This window comes from Apostichopus japonicus, chromosome 15 (assembly GCF_037975245.1).
Source record: "Apostichopus japonicus isolate 1M-3 chromosome 15, ASM3797524v1, whole genome shotgun sequence".
In the NCBI taxonomy this organism is placed as follows: domain Eukaryota; kingdom Metazoa; phylum Echinodermata; class Holothuroidea; order Aspidochirotida; family Stichopodidae; genus Apostichopus; species Apostichopus japonicus.
This window is the reverse complement of record NC_092575.1, coordinates 18,696,477-18,717,315: the sequence shown is the minus strand read 5'-3', so window position 1 is coordinate 18,717,315 and position 20,839 is coordinate 18,696,477. Positions and strand designations below refer to the sequence as shown.

At 38.2% G+C, this 20,839-nt stretch overlaps 1 protein-coding gene across 1 annotated transcript; it reads left to right on the top strand.

Annotated features, from left to right (window-relative positions):
• Positions 1-160: 160 nt before the first annotated feature.
• LOC139981401 (uncharacterized) lies at positions 161-20,294 on the top strand. The gene is made up of 11 exons (XM_071993767.1): positions 161-438; positions 1,415-1,502; positions 3,292-3,448; positions 5,025-5,186; positions 6,060-6,229; positions 10,571-10,649; positions 10,797-10,977; positions 13,123-13,210; positions 13,926-14,082; positions 14,678-14,848; positions 19,062-20,294. The coding sequence occupies exons 1-11, from the start codon at positions 324-326 to the stop codon at positions 19,263-19,265; spliced, it is 1,572 nt and encodes a 523-aa protein (XP_071849868.1). The 5' UTR covers positions 161-323; the 3' UTR covers positions 19,266-20,294.
• Positions 20,295-20,839: the final 545 nt, after the last annotated feature.

The window sequence follows — 20,839 nt, the reverse complement described above, 5'->3', positions numbered from 1 at the left end:
CAAGTCTGCAAAGCGAGCATTGTTCACTTGCACACTTATATAAATTGTAGACATATTTCAAATCACGGATAGCTACGCAGATTTTATCACAGCCCTCTAAATTAATGATAGTACTGTACAACGACCGTGCCTGAGTTATGTTCAGATAATTCTGTATTGCAGTGTACAAGTACTACGAGAAGTCTCACTTCATAACAAACTACATCTGATCAGACTTTTTAAAGATTTTAAGCATTCTTGACCGATTAGCTGGATTTGGGAGATACTTATTCGTTAAAGTATACCCTTGATAACAGTTTGCCAAAGTTTAACCAGCATTCAATATGAATAATCTGTGTTTGTATTATGACATGTTGTCACCGCCGTGTAGGGCACTATATGCATTGCTAAAAGTAACTGCGATCCCATTTGAAGCCAAAAAGATAACGATTATGTCAGGTAAGTTTTGTAGCATTGAATCATTTTCATTCACAAGTTAATCAGGACTGATAAACAACTCACTTAGAAGCATGAAGTTTCATTCAATGCTAGTTTTCTGGGCCACAACCACAATTTTTTTAAAACGTGGTGGGAGGGGGTGGGGTTAAGACAAGAGGAGGGGATTTCCCTTCCCATATGTTGGAAATTTATTCCAGAATGTAGGCTGCTTCTATGCAAAATGGTGCTATATTTCACAACTTGAAATTATTGAAGAATTTTTTTGCTAGTTTCAAAATAGCCTAATTAAGACAAGTTACTAAATGATGCATTTGGGGGGGGGGGGGGGGGTAGGCCTTTACTATCTACTACTGTACAGTTCACCTTGACAGTCTAATCCTATGTAGTGTGATGCCAGGATCCATGTCACAATTAAACTGAATCCAATATTATATTGGTTGCTATTGGCTTTCAAGTAAAGGTGATTGTAATCATTGCATGCATCCCTTATCACACCCTCTGACTTTTTGACCCACTGTTTTACCTTTTTGTGATAAAAGTAGCCTATCACGGCAATGAAACAAAATAAAAAGAACATGCAAATATTGGTATGCATGGCAATGTATTGCATATTATGACAGTCATGTTTCTCTGGCTTAAGTATGTCTCTTATGTTATTCTTCATTCATCACAACAGCTTGAACACTGCAGGGCTAATATATGTTTCCAGTCATCATAGAGTCTACACTATAGCTGTAACTTCTCAAAATTCCTAAGTACAAGTATTGCCTAATTACAAGGAATATTTGCCATTGGAAATGCTGTATTCACAATACATGTGGATTCAAGAAACAACACAATAGATTAAGCTGTCCATATAATTTTTTCATTTTTAAAAGGTACTGGTCATCATATTTTGATACATAATTATGTTAAGATGTATGTCTATGCTTCCTGAGTTTCTAACATTCTTGAGTCAACTTCCTTTGGTTTTCAGGTGAGAACCGTACCCCAGAATTTGTGAAGATCAACCCCAGAAAGAAGCTACCTGCTCTCAAAGATGGAGACTTCAACCTGTCTGAGAGGTAATGCTGGCAAATTGCCAAACAAAATACACCCTTTCAGAACACAGCTCAACTGGTACATACAGTATGGTATGCTTCCAGCTAGTAATGTTGTCACACTTGGTTTGTATAGGTATTAAAACTCAAATATTACCATTAGTTTTATTTTTTATTTTTGGTGAAAACTGATACAAATATTTTATATGACATCATACAAACTTATGTTGAAAATATTTAAGATATGTAACTTTATAGTTGACCAAGGTTGCAGGATCAGCAAGCACCAGATTATATCTTGTTTGGTCATAAACAACCGCACTGTGCTTTGATAAAGTCAATCTTTATGGCCGCCTAATATGCCAGAAGTACCAAAAGTGGTTGCAAACCACTGTATCAAAGTCAGTCATCTTTCTCACTGCATTTTCCTCTCTGTGATTTTTGTATGTACTGTTTCTTTGAGCATGGCAATAATTCTGAAGATTTCACAAGGGGAAATATCGCATTTTGCTTTCAAAATTAACAAGGTATGACTCCCTGGTCTAGCTGGTGTGATTGCCAATCCTACTTTCTGGGGCATATCTTCAGGAGCCGATGTAGCAGGAAAATACTTCAGGGAATTTTGGGGTAAAATAGATTTGTGAGAAAATTGCAGAGAAACGAAGGCAAGTCTGGTTATCTGGTCAGTCAGGACTACAGAAATTCACCTCATTTAATGTCAAAATGATGCAAGTCATTTTTAAGGATGAATTTAGGCATGATGAGTTTTAGTCTTGATATAGTCCAGACCAAGGAAAAATAAAAGTTAGAGTGCCAGTAACATCTATAGAAGAATTCCAGTGTTCAAGATATTCACCTTTAAAATATCAAAATAAAATAAAACTGTTAGCAAACTGCTTATCCACTTGAGAATGTCTAAAAGTACGTTGGCCTGACATTTCGATCCTAGCAGGATCTCCCTCAGAGGCTTTTTTTAGACTCTGAAGAAGATCCTGCTAGGATCGAAACATCAGGCCAACTTACTTTTACACCTTTAAAATATGTTAAATCTCTGGAATGTTCCTTTAAGGCTATTAAACTTAGTCATAGTTATGTCTCAGTTAACTCCTCAGTACAGGCCAGAATGTTAATGCATTGCTTTATAAAATTCTAAGAACTCAACCAAGACATATTCTTCTGACTTCATATTGGATGATAACCTATTCAACACTACCACTTGTCCATGAAAAAAATATGTAACACACTGTAAACATGTCATTTTGAGGCCATAGAAGTTTGATACTTTTCCGTTGTGCTTTGTAGTGCATCTGAGGAAGTGATGTTACGGTCTGTGTTTAAGACTAAGTAGTCCAGCCATATTAATTGGCTATAGCCTCAGATACATTTAAAGGGTCATTTTTCAATTTAACTTTAAAGTGGTGTAGTAATACAACCTGGCCTGCTTGCAGTTCATTTTCAACAGTCTGTATCATTTCAAAATTAATTTTGTGTTTAAAGTCATCCCTGAATAATTATTTTACAATGTTTCTCTCAACTGAAGTGCTGGCTTCAAGTTCAAATTTTCATCTCTGTTATAATGAGGGTGTACAAGGTACTGGTATTGAGGATACATTGTTTATCAACCTTAAAATTTGTAGCTGTCATCGATCAAAAATCGTTTCTGACTATACTGTATATTATATTTATTTAAAAACCTTACAAAGTTTTAGCTGCTGGAAAAGTCTTCTGAAAAAGGACTCAAGTAATTGCTTTACAAAAATGTATATGACTTTGCCACAATGTCTCACCAAGCAATGTTATGGTTCTTATTTAGTGTTGCCATGGTGAGATACATCGCTGACAAATACAGAGGTCAGTTCCCAGACCATTGGTATCCTGCAGATCCATTGAGAAGAGCCAGAGTAGATGAATACCTGGAATATCAACACCTCGGAACTCGTCTGCACTACTCATACTTGGGTGTCTACGAGGTATGAAACAAGCAATATGTCATTACAATAGTCTGCCTCCTGTCCCCCCTCCCCCCCACCACCACCCCACTCTCTCCAGTGGCGGAGCTAGGGATATTGGTCAGGAGTGGCGAGAATGGTCTGTAGAGCTTTCGACACTATCTAAGCGGAGCGCCACCACAGGTTGGCGCGTAGCGTACAGAAATTTTTTGAGTAAAGATACTCCCTAGATCGCCGGAAATGACCCTTTCCGGGCCTGGCTAAATTGCAGATAAATGAAGAATAAATAGGTGTCATCGCCAAATTACACCAACAAAATGTGACAAATGTCAATAGGTAGATGAGAGCGCAAAAAAAGTCAATAATTGCGAATAAGTAAAAAGTGTTAAAGAGCTGAAAAGGGTGCCAGCAGTCCATTTGAGTCCGTCAGGGGGGGCATCCGCCCCCCCCTGACTGTATGGATGCTCCGCCACTGACTCTCTCTGCATTATTAACGTTTTTAATTTCAGTGAAATATTTTAAAAAAGAGACTTTGGACAGATTCTTGAAAACTTCTCAAATTACATCACATAAACGTCAATGCATTTATGCATTTATGCCTTTTGGTTATAGTGAAGTCTCTGAAGTCTAAGTACCACTATTCCAGTCTGTATACCGGTTCCAGTCTGAATATCAGTTCCAGTAAGAATACCAGTTTTCTAGTCTGATTCCTATCTGAGTACTGGTGTTCCATTCTGAGTACCAGTCCCCCGTGCTGAGTACAGTCTTCCAGTCTGAGCACTGGTCTTCCAGTCTGAGTTCCAGTTTTCAAATTTTTAGTACCAGTCTTCCAGTCTGGTTTCCATTCTTCCAGTCTAAGTGTCAGTCTTTCAGTATGAGTACAAGCCTTCCTGGCAGTTTGAGTACCAGTTTTCCAGCCTGAGTGCTGGTCTTCCAGTCTGAGTAGTACTGGTTTTCCAGTCTGAGTACTAATCTTGCAGTCTCTGTACCAGGTACTCAGTATCAGTGACTTAGGGGTTACCACAGATATGTATTACCCAGGACATGTCCTGTTAATAGTACTTAATTCTATCTTACCCAAGCATGCTGGTGAACTGATAAACTACCTACAAAATGTCCACATTTGTAAGGTAGTTCTAACAAATTTGTAATAAATTCAGTAGCAAAGTTCTCTTGATGATCATTTGACACTCTGGCTACTTTAATTTAAGTACAGAAATGCAAATTGTAAGTAGTAACAATTCTTTGGCCTTATGTGTTAATTATTATATTAAAAGTACGCTGGATTGAATCACTTCTAATCTGGTACCATTTGCATGTAGGTTACCCCTCAAAATCAAGTTTTCCCAGAAAGTGCAGGGAAACTCCCTCAAAATAGACATCTCCACATATATCACCATCTCATCATGGTTTCTCTAGAAAAAAAAATATGGTAACCTTACCCTGATCATCTTCCAAATCATGGGTCAGCTCTCAATTTCATGCATATTAAGCCTAACTACTGTAGTTTGAATTTTAATTACTTTCTTACTTTTATTATTCCGTCTAGTTTGAAGATGCTTTAGTTCTTAATTTAACCTTCTTATTTTTACATCAGTGGAAAGCATTGATGAAAGGACATAATAACCCCAAAGAAAAGGAAAAACTGGAATTAAATGTCAAGAAAATTACACATATTGTCCAGAAGACATTCTTAGGTGATCAGAAATTCCTCTGCGGAAATGAAATAAGTGTGGCCGACATCTTTGCTGCAAATGAGGTAAACATTTTGTATTCTTAAGAAGAGCTTGTCACATTTGAAAGTTTATCCTGAAATGTTTTTTTAAGGATGTCTTTAATAAATAATTTAGGCTTCTCTAGAGTTTCTGTCATTTTGTTCACATATTGGAAACACATTGCAGAGAGGAGGAAATCTTTTAGTTTTGTTAAACGATTTCCCAGTATACTGTTTCCCTGTGATGGGGGAAAAAAGGATGTTAGTAATATGAGAAATATTTGTCATAAAGAATATGTCAATACATAGGAGCAGGGTTGCCAGTTTTTCTCTGACGCATTCGCCCAGATTGGCGGCCAAATCGGGTGAAAAAATGCAAAATACCAATTTGCTGTTTTTCTTTAATGTCAATTGACATTGTATAATGGGTAGGAATTGTGTTTGTTCACAATTCGTTGCTATGGGGGTCTCTTAGATGAACATTAGGGATTGAAATGTGGTAACAAACAAATCCAATGTTTCTGCCAACACGTAAGTCCAAAGTCAGACTGACCAACATGAAATGGTCAAAATCAATATGGGAATTTTCCGCGACTGTTTCTCTTGAATTGGTAGACCATTAAAGAAAAAAGTCCACAAAGAACCACCGAAAGGCTGTTTGGCTGGAAGTGACATTTCTATCTCCGCCCAATGAAATTTGAAAAATGCCAAATGTTGGCATTTTTGGCATGTAAGTAGCCAAACCGACAATGCTGCACAGTAGTATTAACAAATTGTGAGTACTACCGTAAACTAAAAGTTAATAGTAAAAGAAATCTAAACGTTTCACTAAAGTATGTCGCTATTTTTGTACCGTTTGTGAGTTTTATTTCTAGTTTATTTATGATGAATTGCTGAACATCTTCTTTATCCTGACAGATCGTTACTCTGGAATGTTTTCATCGAGATCCGTTTGAAGGTTTCCCAAAGTTGTCGGACTGGATGTGTCGAGTAAGTGAATCACTGACCCCGTACTTGGCAGAGACGCTAGAGGAAATGTTTGCTCTGTCCGGCCGGGAGGTTCCACCGAGATACACTGGCAAGCAGAAGTAGCAATAGGGCTCTCGTGAGAGAGGATAGTCTTGAGGGAACATATTTTTTTAACCGATACAAGATGTCCATATTCTATTAGCATCCTGGTGATAAATCTCCGTTCAGTTCCTAGGTACTGTTTTTTGCGAGATATTAACATTTGCAGTTGACATGCTCGGTACAAAACGTGTATTTGTTGCAAACAGGTCTGATGAGTGTGTTCCTCTCTCATCCATCGAAAGTACATCTTCCTCCCTCTGGAGTGTCTTATTAAACGATGGGATAGGCTAAGGGGAAGCTGCAAGGTTTGGAATGCAAACAATTCTGCCAATTCTGGTGTTCATATGCATGCACAATGTAGGACCAAGCTACCTCACCAACTTGTTTCAGCTCCGACCATCATCCACACGCTCACTTCGCTCTAATTCATCGCTGATGTTACTCATCCCTAGAGTAAAAACACAGACTTACAGCTTGAGAACGATCCCATCCAGTGCACTGTGCCTGTGGAACTCACTTCCAGAACATGTAAAAATGTGCAATACTGTGAACGGTTTCAAATCAGCACTCAAAACGTATCTTTTCACCAAAGCATATATGTTATAATTGTTATTATTTGTTAAGCGCTTCGAGAATTATTTCATATTTTGTTTGGCGCTATTTAAAAATTATGTATTATTATTATTATTATTACAACATAATTTCTATACATGATGAAGGTGTCTTTTTGTATTGATTGTAAGCTGATGCAGGGTGGTCACCCATACTTCATCTGGCTGAGAGACTATAAAGTCTACATTGATTCAGAAATCAGAAAACCCAGCATTTTCACTAATCATGTACACTATAGATCCAGGGAGTAGGTCTACGGGGCCATGACCCTCTCTTTTGAAACCTCTTTGGTACTCAAAATCAGCTACAAACAGTCCTGAGCATTCTCCTTCTTCCAGGAAATCCATCGCTGCATAAACTACCCGTTTATATCTGTAATTTTCTTTGGAATAGTTTGTGAATCTATGTGCCACAGCCAGTTAAAACTTCCATAGGAGATATTGCATCATTGATGTACAGGGGGTTGGGATTCAAGTCAGGCAAGTTTTGAACTCTTGTCATCGGATTGTCGGAGTGTTAGCTCAGATTGTTAGCTCAGTGGTTAACGCCGGTGCCTTTCAACCATAAGGTCCCCGGTTCGAGTCACTCCCAGATTAATGTATGTCGTCTAGTTCAAAGTTGTTGACAATTCATAATCATGGACGTTAAATATGAATGTAAGAGACTGACTTCGGTCAGCTTGCGGCTTTGATAAGCCAATGAGGCTTCTTTGCGAGTTCTTGCTTGCAGGAGGATCTAAAATACATACATACATACATCATTGGTGAAGGTTCGGAGAGGTCATTTCTATGACAGAATGACCATTTAAACATTTTCTGTCAGACGATAGGTCAGTTAATAAAATGAGCATCGAGGACCAGGACTTTGTATACATTTCCCTGTTATACCTCCTCTTTACCACCTCTTGTATATACTGTTACTGAGAGCAAGAAGAAAAGGGGGAAAAAGAGCAATTGAGCAGCAAGTGTATGTCACAACTATTTACTGAAATATTACAAAACTATCAGATTTGGAAATTCCATATTTCTTTTTTGGAACATGAATGCAGCTGTTGAAAATATATCTAAAAGTGATAATATAAAATATATATTTGTAAGACTTTACTATATATTTTCTTTACCTCTGTTTTCTTTGATATGGTTGCCATGGTATGAGTAAGAGAAGCATTATGGGTAATTAACCCGGCAACCTATTTGAAATCCTCATTTCTTCTTTAGTATATTGTTGAAATGAGAATACATTTTTTTTCCATATTTGACCCCGCTACCTAGTTGAATCCAGATGCCCGGAGACCTTCCCCCTCCCCCTTTACCCTTACCCTTTCCTCTGGACTGATGCTAATGAATATGCTTGACTAAAAAATTCTTGCCATAGACTAAGTTACAGGAACCATTGTAAAGAACAGTTTAAGAAGTTGTCTCAAAACCATGATAACCATTGAACCCTTCCTTAACAATGAGATTTTATAGTGGTGAAAGCTTCATTCAATTCCTACAATGACTTTTTGGTTTCTATGATAATCGTACACTTAATTTGCATTCATGATGGCGTTTGTGTGTGCGTTTGTGATGCCCAACTTGTAAACACGATATCTGAAGAAGGGAAGGTCGCCAATTTATATTTGGTGTGTAGAAGTACCACATTAAGTACAAGAAGCATATCGTTTTTTATATGGAGGTCAAAGGTCATTGGGGGTCACCATAGGGGTCAAATTGTCAAAATCTTGTTAACACGATATCTCAAGAACATAAGCTTGGGAAAATCTCCTATTTAATATGTATATGAACCACATTGAGTACAAAAACCTATTGTTCTTGGTAAAAGTCATTTGGGGTCATCAGAGGTCAAAATATGACAACCTTGTAAACATGATATCTCAATATTGGGCGGATCTCATACTTAGTATGAAGGTGTATAACATTGAGTAAAAGCAGCCTATTGATTTTGGTGGAGGTCAAAGGTCATTTGAAGTAAAATGCTAAACACTTCACTTCCCTCTTACCTGTTTATGTACACACGCACCTTCCTAAATATAATATCGCATGGGAAGCTTGGACAGATCGCATATTAGGTATGTAATTGTACCACATTGAGTACAAGAAACCTTAATTTGTGGGCGGAGGTCAATGGTCGTTTGAGTTCACCAGGGGTCAAATTGTGAAAACCATGTTTTACACAATATTTCAACAAGGACAGATGTCATATTTAGTATGTTTGATGTATCACATTTAGTAAAAGAAGTTTGTTGTTGCGGTCAATGGTCATTATAGGACAGCCTGTGTCATTGTGAATTTATTGTTTGTCACATCAAACTGTTTTTCACTGTTTTACTAAGATCTAGTATGTATATTGTAAACCCTCACTATACATTACGTCAGATTAATGATGAAAACTACTCATGTTACATCATCGAAACCACAGTGCATTTTTTCATTCTGTATTTTTGCTGTATTCATTTAAATTAAGGTAATAAGTTTTGTACCGGAAGTAAATTATACTTGAAGCAAACAAATGTGCATGATGTACGTAATTTGAAGTTTTATTTCGGTAAGTTTTTTTTGTTTTTTGTTTGGCGGAGAGCTAATCGATGGGGGCATAAGTTGATTGCCTACACGAATTTACGTTGTCCGGTTAAATTGACATTGGGATGAATCAATATTTGAAGCAAAAGTAAATACAATTAATTTACACTCTCCTTAAATCGTGAGTAAACAATCTTACAGTTTGTGTCAAATTTCCAGCCTTTACATTTCTCAGTTTACCAACAAAATGTATTTCCAATGTTTGCGAATGACCAAATTTGACAATCAGTGTAATTGCTTTTTAGGTTGCAAACCAAAAAGGACAGCATGTGACCATTTTATCTCTGGCATATCGAGAACGGCCAGCAGCGTTGAAACTTAAAAATTAATTCAACTTCCAAAATTTGTGCTTTACACACGATTGCTGTCATATTGAACACCGCCTGATTTGATGTGAAAATTTAGGAGAATAATACTTTTAGTCACGTTTTGGGTTATAGCTCGACTTGAAACAAACCGTTAGTGGTCGGTGGCAACGAGGGACTGGGGAAGGTTCCCCATCGGACTGATGTTTGCCCCCCCCCCCATAGTCTCCAATCGACTCCGGTAAAACAAAACTAAAGCCTCTCCGCCGTGAATTAACCTTTGAAGTGCCATTCATGCAGTTATTCTGGTACCGCCACGGGAGATCACAAAGCAGTATATATAGCTATAGCGTGTTGCCCTACAACGCGGACCAGAGAGAAAACATTGCCGAAAGATTTAATATACAAATGTTGCAAACTTAAACTGTCTTCACTTCACCCACCAACCCCCTCCCCCCCCCCCCCCCAAGAAAACTGATTATAATTAATGTGCCACTGAATAACTTGCCTTGAGCCTAAGCATAACATATCTCAGACTGAGCGATCATTGGAGGAAGTGACCATTTGTGGGCCGCAGTTCCATCTAACATATTTTGGGACTATTCTGATTTATCCTAAAGTTCATCGATCAAAATCCCCTCCCAACCCGACCACCCCCCCCCCCCCCCACTCCCACAACATCCATTCAAAGTAGGGGTTTATTTTTGCAATTAAACTTTTGCCGGCAGACAAGTCGCTGGAAAAAGGTAAGAATTTAGAGCAAAACTTTCAGAAATAGTCAGTAGGATTTTCTTCAGGCCAGAAAAAAAAAAGAAAAGGAAAAAGACACATTCTAATGTAGACCTTATCGTTTTTTAAGAAGCCATAACTACCAACTCATGGACCCTCTTGCAACTAAATCACACAAGCATGACACAGCAGATTCAAGTGTCTGCCCGGTGTGTACTTGAACAACATAGATTTATTTACACACAGTGGTACAGTATACGCCGATATGTTCAGAGGGTGTGTAATCATACAGCTTTTAGTTGACCTAGACTTCGTTGTGTGCTAAAGCGTTGAAGCGTCAGTGTTCAATATAATAGTGTTTGGTGTGCGAAGCATTTCACCAGAGCTCAGTAAACATTCAATACGGTGGAAGAATTCAACTCAACATGGCGCTACAGTTTTACTACAATCCGATATCTTGTCCATCGAGATCTGTTCGAATCTTTCTAAAGAAAACTGGTTTACTGGTGGAAGAGCATATTATAGATCTGTCTTCAGGTATGATACGGTAGTATATAATAAGTGGTATATAATATATATATAGTATATTGTATATAGTATCATATATAGGTCTATCATATAGACTAGCAGGTATAGGTCTCATATGCCCATGTCTATAGATAATTCATAATTGTCATACACGCACACTTCAGCAATCGTTAGGTGTGCATATACTAGCAGGCTTCTATGTTCAGCACGAGCAGCGTTACCAGCGACAATTGACGAAAAAACGCTAGATTTGCGAAAATAAAACCCTAGAAAACGGTAAATGGTAGTTTCCCTAACTTTCGTGCTGTTTCGAGTCAATTTAGCACAGATTCGTAGGATGAATGGTCACCGATCACAAAATAGATTTTGAATAGTTGATTTGAGTGATAGTCTGACCCAGAAAATTTGAAAAAAATATGGAAATTTTCGGTAGGAAATTCCGAAGATTGGGCAAAAATACTCAAAATAAATTGGATGGGTCTCTAGAGTAAGAATTTTGTCTGAAAAAAGGTCTATTTTTTGTAAATTTAACTAGTGTTAGGCAAAAAACGCTAGAATTACCAAAATTAGAAAAACGTGCGCTAGAACCCCAGAAATGACTAAAAACGCTAGATCTAGTGTAAAAACGCTAACTCTGGTAACACTGAGCACGAGTACAACAGCACTAAGTATACGGTATAGGAGTATTGTACATGTTTAAATTTCCCTCCAGTCACTGAATAAGAGTATTTGGAGAACAAGGCTGCTCAAAGCACGTGTACGTCATTTTTGCATTAGCTCCAATATATGAGTAGGCTACGAGTTTATAGGTAAGTTACGGGGGTGGGGGGGGGGGGGTCGTGTGTGCGTGGTGGGGGGGGGGGGGGGTTGTGTGTGTTTTTGCAGAAATCCTTGGTTCAATGTAATATTGACAATAAATTAAAGCATGTAAGCTAGTCAGTTCATTTATTGGAGAATCAGTTTTGTCTCAGTAATGGTTTGATATATGGTTATCGTATACTGGCATTGATCGTGGATGAATAAGAACATAAGTATATTGCCTGATTATTCCTAATATATGAAAAATCCGGATTGATGCGGTTTGTTATATACTAGTGAGTCCAGGGGCATAGCGAGGAATTTGCCAAGGGAGGGGTGAAAACGGTAGCAGCTGTAGCAAGGCTATCCTAAGCGTAGCGCCACCATGTGTTGGCGCGAAGCGTACAAGAAAATGTTGGCCGAAAATGCCTCCCAGATCGCTGGAAATGACACTTTCCAGGCCTTGTTAGTTGCATCTAAGCATTTTTTATTTTGAAATTACTAGCGATATCATAAAAAAAATAAAAAAATATGCTGAAAGGGGGCGGTTGCCCCATTCGTCCCCCTCCCCTTGGCTACGCGCCTGAATGAGTCTCCCCTCGCGAGGTTGTGCGTTTAACGAACATCTCAATTCAGTTAGTTGTATTTAATCTCTATGTCCTTCCATCTCCGTTTATAATAACTGTGTGCACATATAACTTAGCTAAAGTGATGATGCTGTTACACACGCGCTCAGCCCGGCTCCAGGAGTAACAGAAATACCGGTTCATAGCCATGGCAGTTTAAAGTTCCCGCTGTTTATCAGTTGGTTCATAAAGATTGTCAATTATAGCAGCCGATCCGCAAGTTTTTAGGCTCACCTTGAGGAATGCGTCACGACTGCTTCAGTTACCAATGCCTAATTACCTTCGTACTCATAATAATTAATGAAAGCTAGCTTGGACTATGGATTGATGTTAAAACCATAATAACAATTCACCGATCTCCGTCGACAAGCTCCGAAAACTGTAGAAGAAATTGTCGACGTCTGGGGAAATCCCGCGCGACCCACCGTAAAAATAGAAAGTGTTACGAGGATGTGATAAATAAGCTAGGGCGAGATGTGATTTTCCAATCAACAGAACCCATGCGTTATATACCCTGCCTCTATCTGATTGTTTTGTTCTCATTAATCTGAATCCAGTTTCAGCTTCGGTCAGTACTGAGTGAGCCGGTGAAGGGGAGGCAGGGAGGGGACTTGGTGGACCATCCTTGCAACATATGTTTTTACATTATATATGTGTACAGGGCAACGCTATAGTGGAATAAACTTCAACGTTTAAATAAGTGTTATGTTCAAATATAATTTCTCCATAGATGAACAACACTCTCCTGAGTTTCTGAAAATTAATCCGCGTCATTGCGTCCCGGTCCTGAAAGACGGCGACTTTATTCTCACTGAAGGGTAAGTCAACTTAAGTCGCTAAGAGAGCATGCATGCATGCTTAGAGTCTTCAAACTTGAACAAACACACGTTTCTTGAAAATGAGAGATAGGCCTATATCAAAACTAAATTAATTCGGTAGAAAATGAGGGAGCAAGGCTATGTCACTATATAACCATGCACCAAGAGTTTAATTCTAGCTTTGTATTATTTTCCGTGCAGTTATAAAATAGGCCTATATAAAACTTTGAAATAAACAAAAGTGGCCGAAAACGATTCTTTCCAAACAGGCCTACAAAATGACCAAACTCGACGGATGACAAAAACTTCCACTCGTTCTTATCCCAACACCTTGCAATAATATATAAAGCCGCATGGCTGAGTTACAGTGCTTTGAAGAACTATATACTGACGGAAAAAAAGACATAACTTTTTTGATTGAAATTTAAGAACGTGGTGAACTGACCTCAAATGACATTTAAACTTGCTCAAAACACCTCAGTCCACAAATGTATACATGTATTTATTTTCAATTTTCTCCACATTTAAAAGCAGTTCAAATTTCAACCCCCCCCCCCCAAAAGTTAAAATCATATGTCTATAAAGGTGAGTCATCTACCATGTATTTACTTGTCGTCGTGATGATTATGCTTCCGTTTTTGTCTTTTCTTACAATTTTCCATATTTTATATAATTGTCCCTTTTCATAATTTTGCCATTTTCCCCTCTCCATCAGTTGGGCTATCCTTTTCTATGTGATTGAGAAATTTTCAAAGGATATCGATGATCATTGGTACCCGAAAGATTTGAGAAAGCGATCAAGAGTGAACGAATATCTTTCGTACCACGATGGAAGCACCAGACAACTGTTTAGCAAAGTTTTTCGAGATGAGGTAGATATATTAATATATATATATATATATATATATATATATATATATATATATATATATAGTTCCGTTTCGGTTATTTTAAATTTAATGTGGTTTACAACTTTGCTAGGTTGTAAACATCGTTCATATTATAATATGGATAGATTTACCTTTTCTCGTTACCTGGACATGCTCTACTCAGTGGCGGATTGGCCTACCCTGCTCGGAACCTGTGCGTCATTTGGTCCGAAGCCCCGAAGGTGCAAATTTCCTCTTTGCGCCAAATGCGCCGATTCCATCTTTGCGCCAAATCCGCTGCTTGTTTCAGAGCCGGCGGTTGGATCACTCAGTGATTCGAAAGCAATCTATGGCCCAGTCCGCTACTGGCCGTACGCCCCCCCCCCCTTCTTCGCCTTCGCATTTCCTTATTACGAACGTGTCCTGTACCCGCCGACTTCCAAAAGTCGAAAGGTTACTGTGCATATAGGTATAGCCCCATCATTTATAGATAGGTGTACTAAAGGAAAACTACATAAACCTACAACAACCATATTTACTAAAGATAATGAAGTCTTCTCCGGTAACTTTGTTCTTTGTTGTATGTATCATTTTGCAGTATCTTTCCAAAATGCGCTCATATTGTAAGCCTTCGTCAGAAGAAGATGCCAAGGAAAACGTGAAGCAGATGGAGTACGTAGCAAGCCAACTCCAGGATACCTTCCTAAAGGATCAAAAGTTCCTATGTGGTGACGAAATATCCATTGCTGATATCCTAGCCGTTGCCGAGGTAAAAATAAAAAAGAAGGAAGAAATACTAAAGTTATAAGGCCTAATCTCAGTTTGCTTTTTACGAAGACCTAGAGAGGACATGGTTAAAAAAAAATTATTACGTACGTACGTAATAATACTACGTACGTACGTAATAATTATCACGTACGTACGTGATAATACTACGTACGTACGTAATAATATCACGTACGTACGTGATAATTACTACGTACGTACGTAGTGTTATTACGTACGTACGTAATAATTACTACGTACTTATGTAGTGATTATCACGTACGTATTTGATAATTATAACGAATGAAGGCCTACGTATAGGCCTACACTCCAAAAACAACCTGGTGAAATTTCACCAGTTCCTGGTGAAATTTTCACCAGGAGTTGCGTTTATATGCTACCCTATATATCCTGGTTGTTTTCACCAAGTTGCCTGGTTAATGAGATTTTAACAAAATCCTGGTAGTCTGGTAGATATAACCAGGAAAGCCTGGTTAAATTTCGTGGTGAAATTTTGGCACTGTCCTGGTTAATATCAATGGGTATTCACCTCATTCCTTGTGATATTAACCAACATTTCCTGGTTGATGCTAATACTATCCTGGTTGATATCACAGAATGTTCCACCCCTTTCTGGTTACATACCGTATTAAACACCATTTCCTGGTTGATGTCACCATTATCCTGGTTAATATTAAACTGATTTTCCACCTCATCCCTGGTTAAATCACCCCTTTCCTTGTTAATATGCCACCTTATTCTCCATTTAAGTTGCAATGCATTCAAATTGAGAAAAAGCAGAACATAAATTATAAAACAACATCATCAATGTTACTGATAGCTAACTTTACTTGCATCTCCATTACTTTTGAATTTTGAGTAATAAGTGAACTTTTGCAATTTAGTTTAATTAATTCCTCACATATTAATACAATGAATTAATATAAGAAATGCAAAACTGAAATCAAAATTTTGAGGACATATTTACAGCATAACCATCGTCACATGCTGAAGCTCTGATTGCTCGACATCAACTGTGAAATGTAACAGGGATACCAAGACCTTGATCAGCACTTTTGCACAAGGATTCAACTTGGAAATCACTTGAACAGTTTTAAGGACAGAACAAGAAATGGACCCTATACCTGTCTCTTGAAATACTTGATCAAAGCCTCTCTCCCAATAACTTTTGTTACGACAAAATTCAGCCCTGTGTCACTGGGTAGCTTCTTTTCTTTAAAGGTATGCTGTATAAGCCCCAAATATGCTAGATATTCAAATGTGGTCACCTTTGGTCAGAATTCTACTGTTTTTATTACAACCTTTGAGGAAATTTTCCCATTCAGTCATCTCGTGTGTCCTTAAAAACAGTGGCGTAGGAAGGTACTTTGGAGTGGGGGGGGGGGGGGCTGAAGACTGATGGCCGGCCTGGGGGAGGGGTCTAAGGGGAGGGGGTTCCCCCTCCCCTTTGGAATTTTTTGCATTTCCAGGTGGCCTCAGATGCAATTTGGTGCAATATAGCACACTTCAACACTCACTCCATTTTGTAAACTTAATTTTGTATTTCACCTGGCCTTAGATACAATTTGGTGCTCCAAATGAGATTTTTTTTCTCATTTGGAAATGAAAAAGGGGTTTTCTGACTTGCGAAGCGGGGGGGGGGGCGGAATGAAACTTCCGCCCCTCCACATTTTTCACTGGGGGGCTGGCGCCTCCCAGCCCCCCCGGTTCCTACGCCCTTGCTTAAAAATGTCTGAGAACAATTGGAAGGTACTTTTGAAAACTTCTTGCCATTATTGCGTGCTATAATTTGGGGCATATACTGACTACCATTAAACTAGATAGGAAGGTCTTAGAAGATCTTTGTTCACATTGTTAATGATAGGGATGACCTAATACCAAATTGATTTGTTTAATATAATTATTTACTTATTGGTAATTAATTCATATTTTTAATTTAATTACAATTATATTTTACCACTTTGCACAGACAAACCGAACATCTGCAAGACAATAATTAGGCTTCCAACGATACCATAAATGTTTTAGTAATAAGCTCATCCTTGGACCTCACATACTTGTGCAAATTATTTTAACTCCAATAGAAAGTGGTAAGTTAAGCTTATTATAATCACAAGAAAGATTAATTTGAAAAGATTTTGAGCTAATAGTTAAGTAGTTAAAGTATAAACCAAAGTGTCCTTGAACATGAAATTTCTGATACTCAGAGCCCGAATGACCATAATTGTGATCACGTTTTGCATACATCCACATGTCCGTCCGTGGACTCAGGAAGAAGCGTTTCCAAACAATTAACTAAACCGACCCCTAAATGACCTTTGGCATAAAATTCCTGAGCACTTCCACAAGTCTTTTCATCACGGGCCACCTCTATGCAAGTTTCATTGAAGTTGTACCAACAGGTATTATCAATTGTGGACAGAGAGATGAATTGAAGTGCAAAACATCAAATTGTTTCTCATAAAAACAGCGACAATCACATGCTTGATGTGCATCATCCAAGCTACAGGCATCCTTCTACTATTGCAAAGCTGTGTTACTTGGTAGCCTCTCTCAATTTCTCATTTTCACCTCTTCCAGTTTGTACCAATCTAGGAAAGGAATGAAACAATTAAAGTATTAAATGGTCTGTTAACGTACTAGAATGAAAAGAAGATTAATCACTTTCTTCAGTCTAATAGTTTGTGCCATGCTTTTTGAAAACCTAACTCTTACCCTAATTTAATCTTGGAATAATTCTCTGAGTTGGCCAGTCTTATTTCTGTTTGGGATTGTTTTCCTAGGGCATTTTATGTGGTTTTTAACCCTAGGCTCCTTTGACATTTAGCAACCTGTTAGGTTAGGTTTGTTTGTAAAGTAGGCTAACCTTATACTAATACTAGCTGATACAATGTAGTGATTTGAGATTAGCAACTAACCTTAATTGAATTGAATTTGACGTGGTAGTTATTATATTAAATGGGCTAGCTGTTGATGCAGGAGGGCTACACCATATGATTATCAACATACAATTCCACGTTTATACTTTTAAAATCAATTTGAAGGCTAAAAATAAACCTCAAACAATTATCTGTAGTGTAGGGTAGTCCTGTCCTACCCTTACCTAGCCTATAAAATGTGAGTTCAATCAGGGAGTTGTTCTAACAAATACCTTCGCCCATCTATTAGTATTACCCTGGCTATATGTGCATAGGCTGGGGAGTTTAAGTGATCTACCAGGAAGTTGCCGTAACATCATCTTGGATTGACAGCGGCAATATACACAGGCCTTATCACTGGCCTAGCCCATGAGTCCCATGACCTATCCACGTGAGATTCAATGAACACAAGCTTAACGTGAGGCCTAGGTCTAACATACGCCAGACCTATAAATGCCTTCATTGAGCCTAGGACTAATGATCCGGGAATGAGTTCCAGCACAAAATTGTGGCGGCTTAAGTACAGGCATACCTGTGGTGTTACTGTTAGTCGAACGAACGTACCTTAATTGTCTGTCTCCGGCATTTTTGAGTTAACTAGTCTATAGGCTGCATAAGCTTGACTTCTGACTTCTTGCATGTAGACAAATGTGTTACAGTATATACGTACCGCGTACTGCCACTTCTTACTATCTTCGGTATAGAACGTAAAATTATCACGTACGTACGTAATAAATATTACGTACGTACGTAATAATTTTTTTTTTTACCATGTCCTCTCTAGGTCTTCGTAGCTTTTTAATAAACAAAAGGAATAAATATACTTAATGACAATGGGGGGGGGGGGGTGGTGAACGACGGTGGTGACAGGTATCCCGTTATTACATGTCCGTCCACCCTATTCACCTCACCTCATGGTAGGACGGCCTCTACACCAGGGGTTGCCTAACTGGGGTGCATGAACATAATACTTGATCTTTCACGAAGCACTGTTATGAGTATTATAGTAGCCTATAATAATGACTCAGATCGTGTCCCGAAAAGTTGGGGGTTCGTGGACAACTCTGACATCCACAGAGGGGTTCGTTGGGGGATAAAGTTAGGGACACCCTGGTCTACACTAAGCATACACTCTCGAAAATTTGATTTATTTACTTCTCCATTGATAATCCACGATATATTTCTCTCTGTTTGTTTAAACACCGGACCGCATATTGTCCACACATTTCTTCCTTCTTTCAACACTCATGCATATGTATATATATTATGCAAAAACAGGTCATACAACCAACACTATCCGGTCGGGATACCACCAAAAACTACCCCAAACTGGCAGCCTGGGTCGAACGCGTCAAGGAAAGTCTGAATCCAGAGTTTGATGAGGTCTACAAACAATTCTATGAGATCCGAAGAAATTTTATGGCCAGCTCTGACCCTTCGTCTTCTATTGAACGCAAAGTAATTCAGGAGATGCAATCATAGACCATCAGTGACAGACATATAATAGTTCGGAAAATCTGGCGTATTTCTTATTGCCAATTTTAGAAATGTAGACAAATATATGACTTACATTTTTAGTTACGTTATAAACGGATAGTTAAATAACACTTCATTTGTAGTAGTAGAGTTTCGCGAGGTTTCAATGAACTTCTGACCTCAGCCTGCAGGGTTTTCGAGAGCCAGATCGGACTACGGGGACAATAATTTAGGTCACTGAGCCCGTTTTTGAAATCTCTCAATTTTAATCAATTCTTCCTATATTTATGAAAAGGAGAATACATTATCCTTTCTTCCAGACTTCCTATAATTGACCCGGGCCCGGACTGTACCCCCCCCCCCCCACCACCCCTTCATCTCCTTTCGTCAAACATGTGTGTCCGAAACTGTAGCGAATAATATGTGATTTAACGGTAGAATCCAATGCAGACAATTTCATGTAGCACAAACGTAATGTAATCTAATGTATTAATGATATAATTTTATTACATAGTTTGCTTCGTTTTCAAGTGTTTCATAAGTTTACGCTTAACTTCATCGTTTCTTGTGCCTTTTTGGTGGCTTAAAGTAAGGAAATACATTCCTGCTGCCTGTGTGTATAACATACACGTGTGCCTATGCCATCTGTGACGTCACAAAACGTTTGATAACATTTTGTATTACATTTTAAGTTAAGATATAAATTTGGAAGCGTTCTTTAAGCTGAAAACTTTGTTTATATTTACATTTGCAACAAACAAAACAAGCTTCCTACATTCCGAAAGAATGTCAGTTTCTCTTTCTACTTTAGTGGGTAAATTATATTCCATATGATAAATTTGTTGAAGACAATTAACCTCTCAAGTTCCTACTTTTAGTAACCATTAATATTAACAGACTTTCTTCGTCCACTCGCTGCATAACCTTCTGTGCATGTATAACCATAATACATTCATAAATGTGTCAACTAACACGTAGAATTATTTTAGAACATTTTAAAAAGAAATTACAATATATCTCAATTTCTGTAAAGTACTCACATCTGTGTAGACAACTTTCGTTTCTCTTTTTCTCGTTGTCTTGAGAGTTTGTGTTCTCAGACATTACCTTCACCCCACCCCCAACACCCTCTTTCTCTCTGTGCCCTCCCGTATTTTATTGCAAAATATACGTTAATCGTTCATTAATTCGTTTGAACAATTACCAGAATTTTTTTAAACCATGCCCTTTCATTTGTCAAAAATTAACATTGATGGCGAGATGGAGAGCATATGTACATAACTCACTGACAAAAGTAGTTTTAACAAAGAATTAAATATTATTACGTATAGTACCAATTTACGTCCAAGCACCCCTTACAAAATGGAACCATACCACCACGGACGATGTGCTATAGAAACACCTTCATCGAACGCACTACACCGAAAAAAAGATCATGTGTACGGGGCACGTGCACTCCCCCAAAATATCGTGCCCCACAGGTCCCCCCAGATGCGACTTTTAGTGTTAAAAAATCTCAAACAAAAACTTTATCTGCTTCAATTAAAAACATAAATATTGGACAGAATAAGCCCAAAATT